This window comes from Engystomops pustulosus, chromosome 3 (assembly GCF_040894005.1).
Source record: "Engystomops pustulosus chromosome 3, aEngPut4.maternal, whole genome shotgun sequence".
Lineage (NCBI taxonomy): Eukaryota > Metazoa > Chordata > Amphibia > Anura > Leptodactylidae > Engystomops > Engystomops pustulosus.
In genome coordinates, this window is record NC_092413.1 from 71,781,271 (window position 1) to 71,796,898 (window position 15,628).

General features: G+C 39.3%; 1 protein-coding gene across 4 annotated transcripts in view; it reads right to left on the bottom strand.

Moving 5' to 3' along the window:
• The window catches only part of SYNJ2 (synaptojanin 2), a 128,919-nt gene that overhangs the window by 30,454 nt on the left and 82,837 nt on the right, over positions 1–15,628 (bottom strand). For 3 of the 4 annotated variants that reach the window (XM_072141039.1, XM_072141038.1, XM_072141041.1), the window contains exons 7-16: positions 14,873–14,969; positions 13,886–14,058; positions 10,778–10,859; positions 9,866–10,018; positions 6,304–6,469; positions 5,398–5,589; positions 4,137–4,221; positions 3,509–3,649; positions 1,283–1,475; positions 269–427 (exon numbers count right to left, since the gene is read on the bottom strand). In XM_072141039.1, coding sequence (XP_071997140.1) covers positions 269–427; positions 1,283–1,475; positions 3,509–3,649; positions 4,137–4,221; positions 5,398–5,589; positions 6,304–6,469; positions 9,866–10,018; positions 10,778–10,859; positions 13,886–14,058; positions 14,873–14,969 — 1,441 coding nt within the window. The remainder of the gene's footprint in view (positions 1–268; positions 428–1,282; positions 1,476–3,508; positions 3,650–4,136; positions 4,222–5,397; positions 5,590–6,303; positions 6,470–9,865; positions 10,019–10,777; positions 10,860–13,885; positions 14,059–14,872; positions 14,970–15,628) is intronic. The other variant, XM_072141040.1, reaches the window with a different exon arrangement.

Genomic DNA, 15,628 nt, shown 5'->3' on the forward strand with positions numbered 1-15,628 from the left:
CTATTGGTAGTAACTAAGGTAGTAACGGTAAAATGCACCCAGAATTGCACCAATTTGCATCTCTCTCAATTCCTGAATTCAGGGTTACAGGTAAAGTACTGCAGATCACTAGAATATTCTTTATGACAGTGAGCAGCAATAGGGAATTCTAGCTATTAATGCAAATGCATTTCTAGATCTATAAATCAATACACAATACAAAATATATACGTGAACCATAACATGTCCTTAAAAATGAACAATTACCAGCCATAAAGGTCAAACATACTTTTCCAGTAGATTTTTGAAGTTGAAGTTGGTCAAACTCAAGGAGTTTTTTCCAATCTTGACGTTTTATAAAGTAGAACACTTCTTCGTATGTGAGGTCCAACCGATAATTAAAGTCTCCACACCAGAACACATAGTCATGGGAAAAGACATTTCTTCCCTATGTAAATATGAGTACATTATATTATTATTGCAAATTTAAAAACTCTTCACTGATTTTCGTGTTTCGTGACAGGGAACCTGTCATCAGGATTTCACATTTTCAACAAATAAAAGGTTCCTATAGCCATTTTAATACTAATTTCCAAACTGCTTTTTTAATTAACATTACTGAATCCACTCACTTTTAAAAGTATATAAAAGAGTACCGTCTCCCTGCCAGCAAATTGAATGGAGTCATAAGGCGAGTTCATGTGTCATCATTATTATCTACTCTCTGCTCTCACAGCTGCAAATCCCTGTCAGCTCAGGTCGGGAGAGTTGTGAGAGCAGTGAGGAGATAATGATTACACAGGGATTCACAGCCTTCTAAGAGACTCAACCATTATTCAATACAGTTTGCTGGCAGAGAAGCAGGTATATTTTTATATACTTTTAAAAGTGAGTGGAATCTTTTTTTAAAAAAAATTGAAAATAAAGTATTTAAAAAAAAAATGAGTGGAACCATTCCTTTTAATTATAAAATCAGATTGGGGATAAGTATTAAAAAGACAAATGTAAACCTGTCATTAACTGAATATGTGAAATCTTGATGGCAGGTTTCCTTTATACATCACTAAAAACCAAAACAGTAAGGGCAGGTTCAAACAGTGATATCTGAATGGGTATTTTATTATACAATGACAAAACACCAATCATGGGGAAAAATGGCCTCCTAATTATCTTAATGTAAGAAAGAATTTTGTGATTGTGAACTAGCATTAAATTTTCATTAAGTTACACACAGTTCACCACTGAAACAGCATACAATACAAGTTCAGCCACCTTAGGATCATAACATAACAGTTATACGTACCAAGGGGAAGCTTAATTTTTGGGTGATCTCTTTGTAATCCTCATTTCTTTCTTTCACTTGGGTTTGTCCAGCAGTAAAGTGACTACATATAAAGCAAAAACTTGTACTGTAGAACTGGAAGCGTACGGCCACTGCTCCTTTGTTCCCAGTTTTGCCTCCCATACCAGTTTTTACTGTGTCTACTGCCAAATCTCTGTCAAAAGACATCAATTAGGTTTATCCTGGAATATGAGGTATTATTAAAACATTACGAAAGAAAAACCTTGTGGCTGATTATCATGAGCGAGTCAGACGCACCACATAGTCATGGCTAACCCAGTCAACATCTCTTCCTGTTGGAATGTACAAATGTGGTTGTTGTACAGACGGCTTGTTAAAGGAGGTATTCTCATCTAGACAATCACATTTAATTTGATTCATCTGCCATATACAGTATATAAATTTCTTCAATTGGATATTATTAAAAAAAGAAAATCTACCTATGTGATCATAATTTCTCATAAATTAAGTTTAAATGGTCCCATTGAAACGGAGACCAGTTGTCTTCAGAAACAACCACTACTTATGGGGTGATTGTACAAAGAAACAAATAGTTTTTGCAAAATGTCCGGCAGTTACTGTATGTGTCACAGCTGTACTGTGGTAATGAACGCAGATGGTTGGACGCCTTAATAGTACATGTGTGGCCACTGCTGCCAGAGTGCGGAGGTGGTTGTATCCAAGGACAACAATCTTGTTTTAAGGGGATAATATGACCAAAATTATTGGAAATTATCTTCATGAAATTGAAGCAATGTACATAAAGATGGGAGATAAATTACGGTAAGTTAAATGTGATTGCCCAGATGAGAATACCCCTTTAACTCTGATATGGTTGATCCCATCTGTAGAAGGGCTATTGCCTGGCTATCATTTCACTGCTGCTAAGGGAGTGCAAATTTGGCTTTCCATATTTATGTGCAAGTAAGTTCAAATTTGCATAAGGGGCTTAGTTCAGCTATTCCCAAAATAGGCATAGTCCAAACTTCATCAGTTCATAAACACGGTACAGGTCATAGAAGTGAATGCTGCATATAGTAGATATTTCCAAAGCTTGGTCCATATGGAGTGTTTATTGCAGTAGGGTCAAGAAAACTAGGAGGTTCAGAGACTACCATTGCATAACCATAACAACATTTTAGAAAAGGGGTTAGCCTTAATTAAACATTGGCACTACTTAGCAGCCATAACAACCACCAAAAGTGCAGCCACTGCTATAATAGAACGTAAAAATGACCATATAAAAAGAGCAAAAAAAACTATGAGAAACCAAACAACAAGGAAGTTTAATTTGTATGACTGAGAATAAGAATTCTTGTCCTTACTTCCAAAGAGGAAAACAAGTAAGACAAAGATTCATAAGAGCACCACAGGAGTGCTTAGTGACATTTGTCAAGTACAGAAAAGAAAATGTGATTCCATATGGTGTGAGAAAGTGAGAGGTGTTGTGTGGGAAAACCGCTATCTGTCTTACAGGCAGATGAAATGCTGGTGGTAAAAGCCCTGGGTTTGTCTGCAGTAACCCAAGGGTTAATGCAGACATGATAAGCAGGAATAGTCTGTTTTGTCTGTGTTGGCCTAGCTAACACAGACACATTTGTAATGTCCGTACTGGGCCTGCTTATTATGGATTAGGGGTAGGCTGGTAGTGGGACTCCTACTCCACCCGGGCTTCGGTCCTGGGCTTTTGTATAGCCCACAGGTGCAGGTCACAGGCCTCGTTAGGGTCTGATTTAGTCTGCAGGCCAGAAGCAGTAGGAGAGGCCCTACCTGGAGAGCTGAAAGCGAGATTGCATTCTCACAGCAAAGGTAACTGAGGGTCTCCTGTCTTGCTGCTGGCCAAGAGCGTGTGCCAGGCAGCCTGGTACCCGGATAGCTAGGGTTCTCCAAATGTATTAGACAGCGCCTAGCCGGGCAGGAATTACTTTTATAATGTTTTTGCATGTGCCTAAGCCAAGGCTGAATTTGTGTTCTGTTTTGCAAGTGTGAATAAACACTTAAGTTGGACTTAAACCTGCGTGTGTCACTGCTTCCTGCACTGCTACCTGTCAACTACCAGAGCAATTCCCCACAATGGCTATTCTAATGTAGAAAGGTTGGACATTTACCAAGAATAAAGTACAAGTAATAATGACCTGCATCACAATATCCCCCAAGCAATAACACATACACATTAATGTATATTACCTAATGAAAGCCATGTGGAATGGGCGAACAAATATAAAAAGGCAGACTCCAACAAGCTGCGCAGAGGTCAGCATTATGTACCGGTGAGATCTGGAGATGGCCTTCTGGATCTGCTCTGACCACACTTTCCTATTTTTTGTGCTGAAAATAAAAGCATAAACAAAGCCTGTGAAAAAAATAGGTGGACAATCTTAGGAAAGGTTAATAAGGCAAGTAGGAGATGGCTTACAATAAGGGTACATTCACATGAACGTGTGCCTGCCTGGCACACATCAGTGCACTGGAGAGGTGAAGGGATGAGCACTGCTCACCCCTCCCCTCTCCATAGAGCAGCACAGACAAGGCGCCAACATTTTATATATTTTGCGCGCACGTTCACGGTGCCGTGACCACAGTGACCAGGCGCCATAGGTGTCAATGGGGACCCATACCTGTCCGCAAATGGTGCGACCCGATATCAGTCCCCATTACGTACGTGTCAATGTACCCAAACTGAAAGAAATAACTGAAGGGTGAACAGAGATGTGAACTGAACCTAAACCATATATGTCATTTCGATTGTTTTCTAGAAAAGGAACAGCTCTGAAAGTGATCTGTGATTTTATTATGTATAATAATTAGAACTAACCTTGCACTAACTATATTTCCTGCATTCAGTTCAACCATTTCCTCAAATCCAACAGCAAATATATCTGGAGGGCCACTTTCATCATCTGGGGAAATGAAAACAACTTGTCTTTTATTTCAGACTCCACAACAAATTACAATTCAATGAGCATACAAAATACACATACAGTTACACATACTAAATATACTTGTTCCGACTTACAAATTCAACTTAAGAACAAACCTCCTGAACCTATCTTGTATGTATACTGCCTGTATACACTTTCTGTAATACCAAAAGATATTTCATATGTAACCTTGTACCCACACTCTTGGAATTTGTTCACGGCATCAGTCTGGTAGAGGCCTTTATACTGAGACTTAAAAGGAACCTGTCATGAGAAACTGGCCTAATAAACTACTACCGGTATGTTGTCAAGCAGCTTTACTCCTTACAAATCATGTTTCTTTCATGGCCCAGCATGGTTCCCTCACCCAGAAAATCAACTTTGAAGTGAAATGTAAATTGGTAGTATAAAGTCAAGGAGGTGGAGAGTTTAATGGTGAAGTCAAGCTCTCCCTGCCTTTGAACACCTCCTAACATGACTTATGCACCAGACTTCAGGAGATCGGGTACGCAATGTCTTTGGGTGCAGGACCATCCATTACAGTGGAGGGGGTTTTCTGAGACGAGGACAACATACTGATAGTGGATTATTGCTGCTTTCATTGAGTTTTGAATTTTCATATTTCCTAAGTAGGACCATTAACAGGCATGTGGTTGGAGGGGTTGCAGACCAATATGAATGTATAGATTGAAGAAAACTGTAACATGGGAGACTCTCCCAGTGCTCCAAATCCAGTTACAATCCTGGAATTTAAGTCCATATATTCACATTGCAGCTTCATCAGGGATTTTTTAGTGTGTTTTGCCTCATGCACACCAATATGAAATGGAGACAAGTTCTATCCATTTTTTCAGTTGCTAGTACACTACCCCATTTATTCTAAGGGCTCATACCCATGGTTGTGGATTTCAAGGCCCAGTTGATGAGCAGACTACCTGAGCCACTAATTACAGAGAAGGTCCTATTACTGCCCAAGTTTATGGCCATCCACAAGAATGTAGAAGTACCTAATTAATAGCTCAAGTCCCTCATAACTCTCTATTAGTAATAAAGGAAAAAAAGTGGCAAATAGTGGCAAAATCAACTCATGTACAGTATATTGGATATTCTAATTAGCATTTTTTCTGTCAATCATAAAATGGCAGTTCAACTTACCCTGAAAATCAGGAAGTCGAGATAGTTTGGGAGCATCCAGTAGCCAATCAGTCAGTTCACTTGTGCTGAGGACATTGCTTCGGAATTGCTTTCCTCCATTTACGTTCCAGGTTCCCACAGCAACACGAGTCTTTTTAAAATTTGTAAACTCAAACTGACGTTCTGACATAGACTTTAACACACTTGAATTCACTGGAAAAAAAAATTGTTGGCATATTATTAAATTAAAAAAAGCATGTTTTCCCACTTTCTAAAAATGGGGACAAAAAAAATAATTATATATATATATACATACACACATATAGGCTTATGACAATGATTGATTAATAACACTGTACTTCTCTATCTCCATCAGTGACATAAAAGTAAATAGGAGCAAGGATCAGACCATACTTGTTCACTTCCACTCCATTCCCATGAGTTCACAGGTACAAAGACAATTGTAAAAATGGATTGCATTCAGGCTTCATTTGGGACACAGGAAAATTTAATTCCAAGTTTCAAATTTGTGACACGCTCTTAGTTATAGCAGTCCTGAGTTACCTTCAACTTCACAGGTATCCAACTCAAACACAGTGCTGCTTGAATAAACATAACAAGTCCAACCTTCCATTTTATTCCTTTGCATGTTGTGTGGGAATGGTTGCTAAAGTATTCTAATTCCTTTGGGTGTCATCTGAGGGTAGGTGAGCAATCACAATGGTTACAGCAATATGTGAGTTGGACAATCCTGACAAAGTAAATGAAGTGATCCTAAAATGTAATTCCAGTAGCATAATAACTGTGTCAGAACTACATCAAGATTTTTGCTTTGTTTCCATAGATTTGTTTTTTCTGATGATTAAAAGGATCTTGGTAAATGAATGGAAAAAGTAAAATGAATGGAAAAGGCTAGATCTGCATTACCAAGAAGAGCAGAACTGTCCAACAGCATCCGCCCTTTGTCTGCATATTCATCACTGTAGAAATCGCCCACAAGTAGCAGATCAATGGCCTCTTGCTTTGCACCATCAAAAAAGTTTGTCTGTATTGTCCTAGAAACTGTACGAGCTCCATCTTTGAGTTTTCCAACCTTTAATAAATGGAAACGGTCAAAATTCAAATTCCTTAAAAAAGGTAAGATCTATTAATAAAATGTGATAAAACAAAAAATCAGAATGAACAAAGTTCTCAACAAAACAAAGAATATAAAGAATGGTTCTGCAAGACCTATACGAGAAAAACAATGCAACAAACAATATTCCCGAGGGTTGTTGTAAAAATAACAATTGGTCACAGACCCAATGGGGTGCTGAATATCTGCTCACCTTGATGTGGAAAACGTCTCACTATATTGACGCAAGAATATAGTTCCCCTAGTGCAGTGATGGTCACTAACATGACAATTTAAGCAGTAACTTATTAATCCCTGCTGTATCACAGGTTTCAATCGTATTGGTGTCCTGAGTTCACCAATACAATAGAAAGATGATAGAGAAATTTGGATTGTAGTTTCCTCCCAGGTTCCCATAAAGAGAAAGAATCAGGGGACCCAGAGCAGGAACTCCAACGACAACCCATATCTATTCACACCTTCTCACTCCTCCTTTAGTGCTGGCAGCCAAGGATATTGCTTTAAAATGGTGCTGAGCATGGCACATTCTGGGCTTGGTCTTGGACCAAAGGAGGAAGCCCTGAGTCCTGTCTGGCAAACTCTCTGTTGGCATGAAGGCCTGGATGCCCACAGAAAGGGCTTTGAGTGCCACCTCTGGCACTAGTGCCATAGGTTCCCCACCACTGCGCTAGTGGGTCCAAATGAATTATATTACAACAGTCCCACAACAACTATTTTATCTAGCAACACTCAAAGCAAGTTCTGTTTGTCACATTATAGGTGGCTAAATAGGATCCTAGAGTCCTGCAGAGGGTCCTTATTCCCAAGAGTGTGCATGTGCGGATGGTAATCCATCCCATGAAGGTGTTTCTATGGAAACCTGCTGCGCTGTACAAATGGAGGTCAATGTAATCCAATTCTTTTTAACAAACTTTTTGGAAATCAATAGTATCAGTGAACAAAAGAAACTATGTAACATATAAAGTTCCTCTTTCTCCACTTACTTTTGCTCTTTTCAAGCTGATTTCACTCCAATTCTGCTTTTCATTCTAAGATTTCTGTGAATTCCGTCTTATTAGCAAGATGGACAATAACCAACTGTCAGAATATATAGAAACTCAATAGAAAGGATGGGGAAAGCAGTGAGTCAACAGTAAAATCTGATTCAAGGAGTTCATAGGTGGTATTAAAAATAAAATTAAAACAAATCACTTTTATTTGGTATGCATTAAAAATATCTTATGTGTGATCTGATCGAATTTTAATCTTATTCGTCCTTCACTGTAGATGCTCTTGAAAACAACACAAATAACAGGTATCTTTTAGGGATATGTATGACGGGATATATGTACTCATAGAACTTCTTAGGTGCAGTATGTTACATCACTTTATTACACATTAGCCCCATGAATATAAAAAGGTGTAAAGTACCATGTCTCATTATTGCACATTTGCCCGTTCGGTGCACAAGGTGCAATGCGCTATATTTCTTTATTGTACATTTGCCCCATATGATTCAAAAGGTGCTATGTGTTTGATTGCATACCAAATAAAAGTAATAATTTTTAATTCTTTTTGTTAATGCCACCTATGAACTCCTTGAATCTGATTATGTTGGTATAGGTTGGATTAATGGTGACTGAATAGAAGATATAGGTCATTTTATGAGTTATTTGTCAACAGAGAGAATAGCCATGAAAGATGTGTTTACTAGTCACTAAATTAACAAATAGTGTTACTCCTCAAACACACAACGGGCCACTGACTTCTGCAAAGTCAAGGGGTCCAGACGGTGGTGATACTATGTGATTGACAGTTGGCATCGTATGCGTAGATGAATGAGAACACTGCTCACATCACTATGAAGTACATCATGAGCAGAGATGTCTACGAATTAATTATTACAGGGACTTCTTTTAAGATTGCACTTAAATGCAACAAGTTTACGTTATAAATTTGTTGTGTATAAAAAAAAAAAAGGACCCGCTTGTTCTAAAACTTTAACAGTGTAGGTATGAGACCCTAGTAGGGTCACCCATATTAAACTTATACTGTTAAAGGGGTTGTCCGAGTTTAAAAAAAAAAAACATATGTGGCCGGGAGCGGGGTTACTAAAACAATAAAGCTGTACTTACCTCCCGGTGCCCTCCCGTATCCAGCGCTGCTGTCGCTCCGGTTCGGGGGCCATGTAAACAAACATGGCCGCCGGAGCAGCGCTGGACTCAGCTTCCGGCCGGCCGTGGCCGGGTACGCCTATCCGTCCCTATACACAGCATTGTGTATGGGGACCGGAAGGTTGTCGCATCCGGCCGGAAGCTGAATCCAGCGCTGCTCCGGCGGCCATGTTTGTTTACATGGCCCCCGGACCGGAGCGACAGCAGCGCTGGATACGGGAGGGCACCGGGACGTAAGTACAGCTTTATTGTTTTAGTAACCCCGCTCCCGGCCACATATATTTTTTTTTTTAAACTCGGACAACCCCTTTATAGTTTATCACAAGCCACCCAAGGGGCAGGACTCAAGACTTACCCTCCAACCACTGATATGGAAGTTGCTATGACGGAAAGGGTGTGCAGAAAACAATGACTGCACAGCCCCCTCCATACGCCTGCTTCCTGTGGATCACGTGACCCGCGGCTGCCCATAAATTTTTAACTGTGTAAGTATAATACATGTGATTCTATTAGGGTCTTAAACTTACCCTGGTAATGTTAGGTACAAGTGGCCAACCGCTTTAAGAACAGAAAATATTAAAATAGTTTCCTTACAGAGCGTATGCTCAGCCAATCACAAGTCTAAATGGCATGTCCTGGTGTGTCGTGCGGGAAAAACCCATGGCATACCCAAAACATACAGCTCCCAGGCAGCCAAGGATGTGCTATTTTAAAGTGACACTTATTTGGTTGCCTGGGACTGCATGGGGAGCACAGAGATTGGGACAAAGTGGATTATCATTGGAATTATTGTAACTCCTATTCCAGCCCCATCCATTCATCCTGTTCAAGGGGTGGGTATCAAGCTATGATAATCTGAATTTACCCTCTATACAGTATTGGTGTCCTTAGGAGAAAGAAGTTAGAAGTTACTGCATAAATTGCCATGTTGGCACTTTCTGATAATTAGTAGGGCTCTAGTTTGGGCACTTGCTCTCAAAGATTTGCCATCACCATCCTGGTTTTTCCTGTGGGAATGACACACAAAAAGTGGACTGGAAAGGGAAGAAGTAAAATCAGCGATGAAGTAGCAGAGGTGTAGAAACCAATAAGTAACACTTTATTATTTTACAGCATTTCCTATAGATTTTCCTTGCAGATAGTATTTACAGTTTTTAATAGTTTGGGTAAATAACCATTGATTCTGATTGATCATACATACATTGGCTTTACCCTCAAGAGCTCTACTTCCTGTGAATATCATGCTGAGGTTATGGCCATTGACAGACCACATGGATTTGTAACTCTCATCAAAGCGCTCAGCCACAGACTTCATATCTACCAATCCAAGACTCTCAAGCTGGGTCCTTAGAACCTCCAGGTTAAAAAAAAAAAAAAAAAAGGAAAAAAAAATAAGTGAGGAAGGAAGTCTTTATAACTAAAAAATATATAAAGCAAAAGCACAGATATTATTTAATTGCAATGAGTAGGTGGAATAGGGAGATAATATAAAGAAAAGGTGGAATTCCAGCACTCGTTGTTCCATCTTTAAAAACAATGAAGTTTATTCCATGAAGTTAAAAATATACAGTCACGTTTTACATGATCCCAGAGAACAGATCTATTCTCTGGGATCATGCAAGACGTGACTGTATATTTTTAACTTCATAGAATAAACTTCATTGTTTTTAAAGATAGAACAACGAGTGCTGGAATTCCACCTTTTCTTTATCTTGTGAACTATTCGGTTGTCCGACAAGACTGCCTAATTCCCTGCATCGGGGGCTGCATAGAGATCAACACAATCTAGGCTGTGGATAAAACCGTGAGTGAACAGTAGATCAGTTGTATTTTGCTTTTTCCAGATAATATAATACTAAGTAACAATAAAAGCAACAAAGTGCCATCTCAAGTTCTGTATAAAACCCCAATTTAAAAATAAAACAAACATTCCACAAATTCCAGACCCTTGCCCTACTAAAAGAGAATTAATTAGGAAAACAATAGGTCTGATGTGAAACACAAAATACTGCAGTCTCTAATACAAGATCAAGCTCAAATTACTATAGTTATCCACATTAAAGTCGCAGAGGTCTTCTATGTAATAAAAAAACATTTGCTAAGAAGAACCTACCTCAAGTGCAATGTAGGATTGTACACCATTTGTGCGGTGTAAACAGTCCAAACAGTTGATACGAAAAGTCCCTTTCTGCAAACTTTTCCCAGAAGTAAAAGACAACAAGATTAACATGTATCATTAATGTATAATGCACAGTGATAGCAAATGTTTGGACGTTGTAATGTCACATCATGGGATTGAGATATTATAATGAGGGAAAGGGTTATTCTCATAATTGACATCATGGTGTAAAAACAAGGGGGGCACTGTGACATTGTAAGGTGGAATTTTGATGTCATAGGAGCATATGGGTGTCACAGTGGGGAACTGGGATGCCATAACCAGGCACAGTGATGTGATGAAGGTTTCCTGTGAGGTCACAAAAGGGCACTGTAATGTCAAAAAAGTATATTGCAATGTCAAAAAAGTACATTGCAATGTCACAATAGGGCATTGTAATGTCACTGTCACAATAGGGCATTGTAATGTCACAATAGGCCATTGTAATGTCACTGTCACAATAGGGCATTGTAATGTCACAGTAGGCCAAAACAGGGTAATGTGCAGTTATAAAGCGGCAGTCTCATGACATAAATAAAAATTGTTTTCTCACAATGGCGCACTGTGATGTCAAAGGCTTAACCTCTATTAATAAAATAAATGTAGGATGCAACATCAATGCAATCTCCCAAACGATAATATTTGTCAATCAACCTACAAGAAAAATACCATGGGGCCAAGTGATTGCTCCATTCCCTTCTAAATAGTTTTCCGGACCATTATAAAGTGTTAGAGCTTGGACCCACCAAAGCAGTCTTTACTACTCTCCTGCTGTCCCGTTCCTGCCCATGTATTACCACCACAGCCAAGCCATAAAGGCAATTTTTAGAGGGGAAAAAAGGCAGCCGTGTTTTTCTAAATGTAAACCCTAAAATTTTAGGTCTTTTAATATACTTTAGTCACATTTGTGCAAAATAGATGGCGGTCTGGATGTTAAGCTACAGTATTAATTGTATTATATTTATTTTTTATACAAAGGTGTATGGAATGGCAGGTAATACTGTAATATACAAATCTAGTATAACAGTATAGAACCAGTACAAGTCCTGACTATATAACTTGTACCAAACAGCAATGCAGCACTTTTACCTTGGAGAACATTATGTGAAATTGCTTTCTCTCTGCATTGTCGTTAGTATAAAATTGGTGCAGTTCGTTTTACTTTAGTTCTTGGCAACAAAGGCAATACTGCACAACTGCAGTTCAGAGGTAAATTAGATTTGTTAAGACTATTTATTATCAAACAACTCAGCATTTCTTTTATAAGCTTGGACACTGAAGGATATATATGCCATAAAAGCACAAATAAAAAGTATAGCTTACCACAAAAAAATAAAAGTTTTCTATAGGTGCAAAGTTGATCCTGCCTATGTATCTACATACCGTATATACTTTACACCTAAAAATCTTTATTGCATACTTAATTCAAATAAGATATAAAATCACAAATTCAACAGGGGGGAAAAAACGGACAATGAGGATATCACATTAAAAACATGAGCAACAGGGAGAGTCAAAATATTCAATCCAAAGTCATATAGCATAATTCATGGACACTCATATTCCTGATGGTGAGCTGATCGACCCCCAGACGAAGGCTAGCGCCGAAACGTACATTGGGGAATCTACCTATGGCAGATGGGAGGCATAACACAACTATGGGCATGTTAACACTGCATCATTTGCACAGGCACTGAGCACTTTATGTGCCAATAGGGATGTAATAGTACCCTAGGCTGATACTGTGGGCACTAGATACACTTTATTGCAATTTTTTGCACAGCTCACCATCAGGAATATGAGTGTCCATGAATTATGCTATATGACTTTGAATTGAATATTTTGCCACTCCCTGTCACTCAGGTTTTAATGTTCTCATGTGATATGCTCATTCTCCGTGTTTTGTCCCCCCTGTTGAATTTTATATCTTATTTGAATTAAGTATGCAATAAAGATTTCATTTATTTTTTGGCTAAATTGGTTTAGTGTTTTGCTTGTAGGTGTATAATTGTAAAAGCCAATCATACGATTTGACCAAATAATAGAAAGGGATTTATTTGAGCGAGTGCACCATGGTTATGGTGTAATGGACATTAGATATATTACTCCCATACCCCTTTTTGTAACTGTAGCCCAATCTTTCGTGTTATACCGTATATACTTGTGTAACTCACCTTGGCTTATACAAAAGTCAATAAAATGTACATACATACTCACCTTCTGATGTCCCCGATGATCGGCGCGGTTCCTCTCCCCCCCCCTCCAAGTATAAAGCCATCCAGCCCTCTGCACCCCAGAATACAGTCATCCAGCCATCTGCACCCCAGAATACAGTCATCCAGCCCTCTGCACCCCAGAATACAGTCATCCAGCCCCCTGCACCCCAGTAAACAGCCAACCAGCCCCCCAGTATATAGCCAGCCAGCATTCCCCCAGTATATAGCCAGCCAGCATTCCCCCTGTATATAGCCAGCCAGCATTCCCCCCGTAAATAGGCAGCCCCCCTGCCCCTGTAAATAGGCAGCCCCCCCTGCCCCTGTAAATAGCCAGCCCCCCCCTGCCCCTATAGTCAGACAGCATTCCCCCAATATAACCAGCCACCTGCCCCTGTAAATAGCCAGCCCCAGTTTGCCCAATTCCTAAAAAAAAAAATAATAAAAAAAAAAAAAAAAAAGAGTAAAAAGTGACCTTTCCGACGCCCTCTGCGGGTCTTCTTCGGTCCAGAAGTAAGTGTGATGCTCCGGTGCACAAGCGGTGACGGCAGTCACTGCTGACATCAGAGTATGTGCCGGCCGTCACACACAACATGATAGCAGCGGCGGCTGACGTGGTAGTCTGTGCCGGCCGGCGTGCACAGCCCTGCCTCTGCAGAACCGAAGAAGAGAAGACCTGCGGGGGGCATTGGAAAGGTGCGTTTTTACTTAATTTTTTTCCTTGACTTGAGTATAAGCCATATAAGGGTATCATTCCTTAAAACTCTCACGCTACTGCTACCGGTTATTTTCAGTTTCTCTATAAGGAAATTTTGATTTGTACAAAGATTAATAGGGATAAGACAATTACCGTGTTGTAAGATTGTCTCCTTTGGTAAAGACTCCAAACTCTTCTATGTTCAGCTTTAACTGAGGCTTTAGTAAGTGTTCTAGCTTTTCAATTTTTCCTCCTTTCACAAGCTGGTGGTAATCAAAATTTATCATTGGCACATCCTCTGCATGCAAAGATGCCCACAGTAGTTTCTATAATGAAATACAATGACATTACTACACTTTAGTAGGCAATATTGTACATAAAACTGATGAACAAAGCAAATTTATCTTCTAAAAATTTCTACCTTTAACATTACATTTTGGTAAATCTATTTTGAACATAGATGATAGGTTAGATGCCAACTTGAACAGACACAGCCAATAGAGAGAGTGTAGGCACAGGGCAGGAATGTCCCACAATGGACAATTGCTCCAGCAGCTGTGGGCCCTCTATACCCACTTACCATGTAGGTGGCATACAGGGAAAATTATGCCATGTGATTATTTCAGGGCTTGCAAACCAGAAAACTGGCCTGATTAATGTCCCCACATGAGTTAATCTGAGGTTGTTACTACATTTGAAGTATTTTCCAAAAAAAATAATTACTTAATTGGTATAATTTTTGTATCTATTTTGTCAGTTACCTACACTGTACTGACAAGATGCAATGACTTTGAAACATCACCATCCTATGTTATGTCACTTATGGGCTTTTTTAAAGTCAGGCATGGATGTAGAGGGAGTTGCTGTATTTAAAAAAGGCACTGAGGAATAGTGTTCTTTTTCTCACCCAGGAGAACTTATTTACATATTCTTTGCCTAGAATCCATAGCAGAGTATGCATGGGTTTTAAGAATCTATACACCTGTCAATGTGGCCTGCATATCCAAAAGGCATTTAGTTTCTACCCAAGACTCAATGGTAAAATCTTAATGAACAGCATATGTCCTCTAATTACACCCCATTTTATCTTTGTTTAAATAAAAGTATAACTTCCTAAAAGAGAGTAAGACTGTTTGTTACCTTAAAGGCACGACTTAAAACCTCTTCACCTCCTTTGCTTCTCAGAAGATTGACAATGACTTGCTTGCCATATTGTTCCTTCAATAACATCATATGTCTATTAAGAAGGGGGACAATGTATTATAATAATGCTAAATTCTGATTAAAATGTACTTACACCATTGCTGTGCCGAGGTTGATTACTGTTATATGATATGCTATATGAAGTGATATATTCATTGGGGCAGATGTATCAAGCTGTCTGAAAGTCAGAATATTTCTAGTTGCCCATGGCAACCAATCACAGCTCCGCTTTCATTTTAGCAGTGCTCATGAATATTTTAAAAGGGAGCTATGATTGGTTGCAATGGGCAACTAGAAAAATTCTGACTTTCAGACTGCTTGATAAATCTCATTGAGCTTTTATGTTTCAAAAAATAAAAATTTATTGATGGTAGGCTGCCTGCACTTGTTGTGTAGGGGATGGTAGTTGTTTATTTCAAGAAGGAAATGTCTACTTTATAAAAATAAGTTAATGAGCATAAGGCCCTCTGGCCAACGTCAACAGAGTGTCCCTTAGCTACAGCAGCTCAAAAAGAGTCACCGCCCATCTGCAAGCAGACCTAGATAATAGGGGTGGACAGGGCGCGGGCCCGGTGCCATCACCACTTTGCCCTTAAAGGACATATTTTGCGGCCAGGGGCCCCCACCAACCTTAATCCGGCCCTGTCTGCCAGTCACATGATTCAGAACAGCTGGCTGGATAGTATGATCACC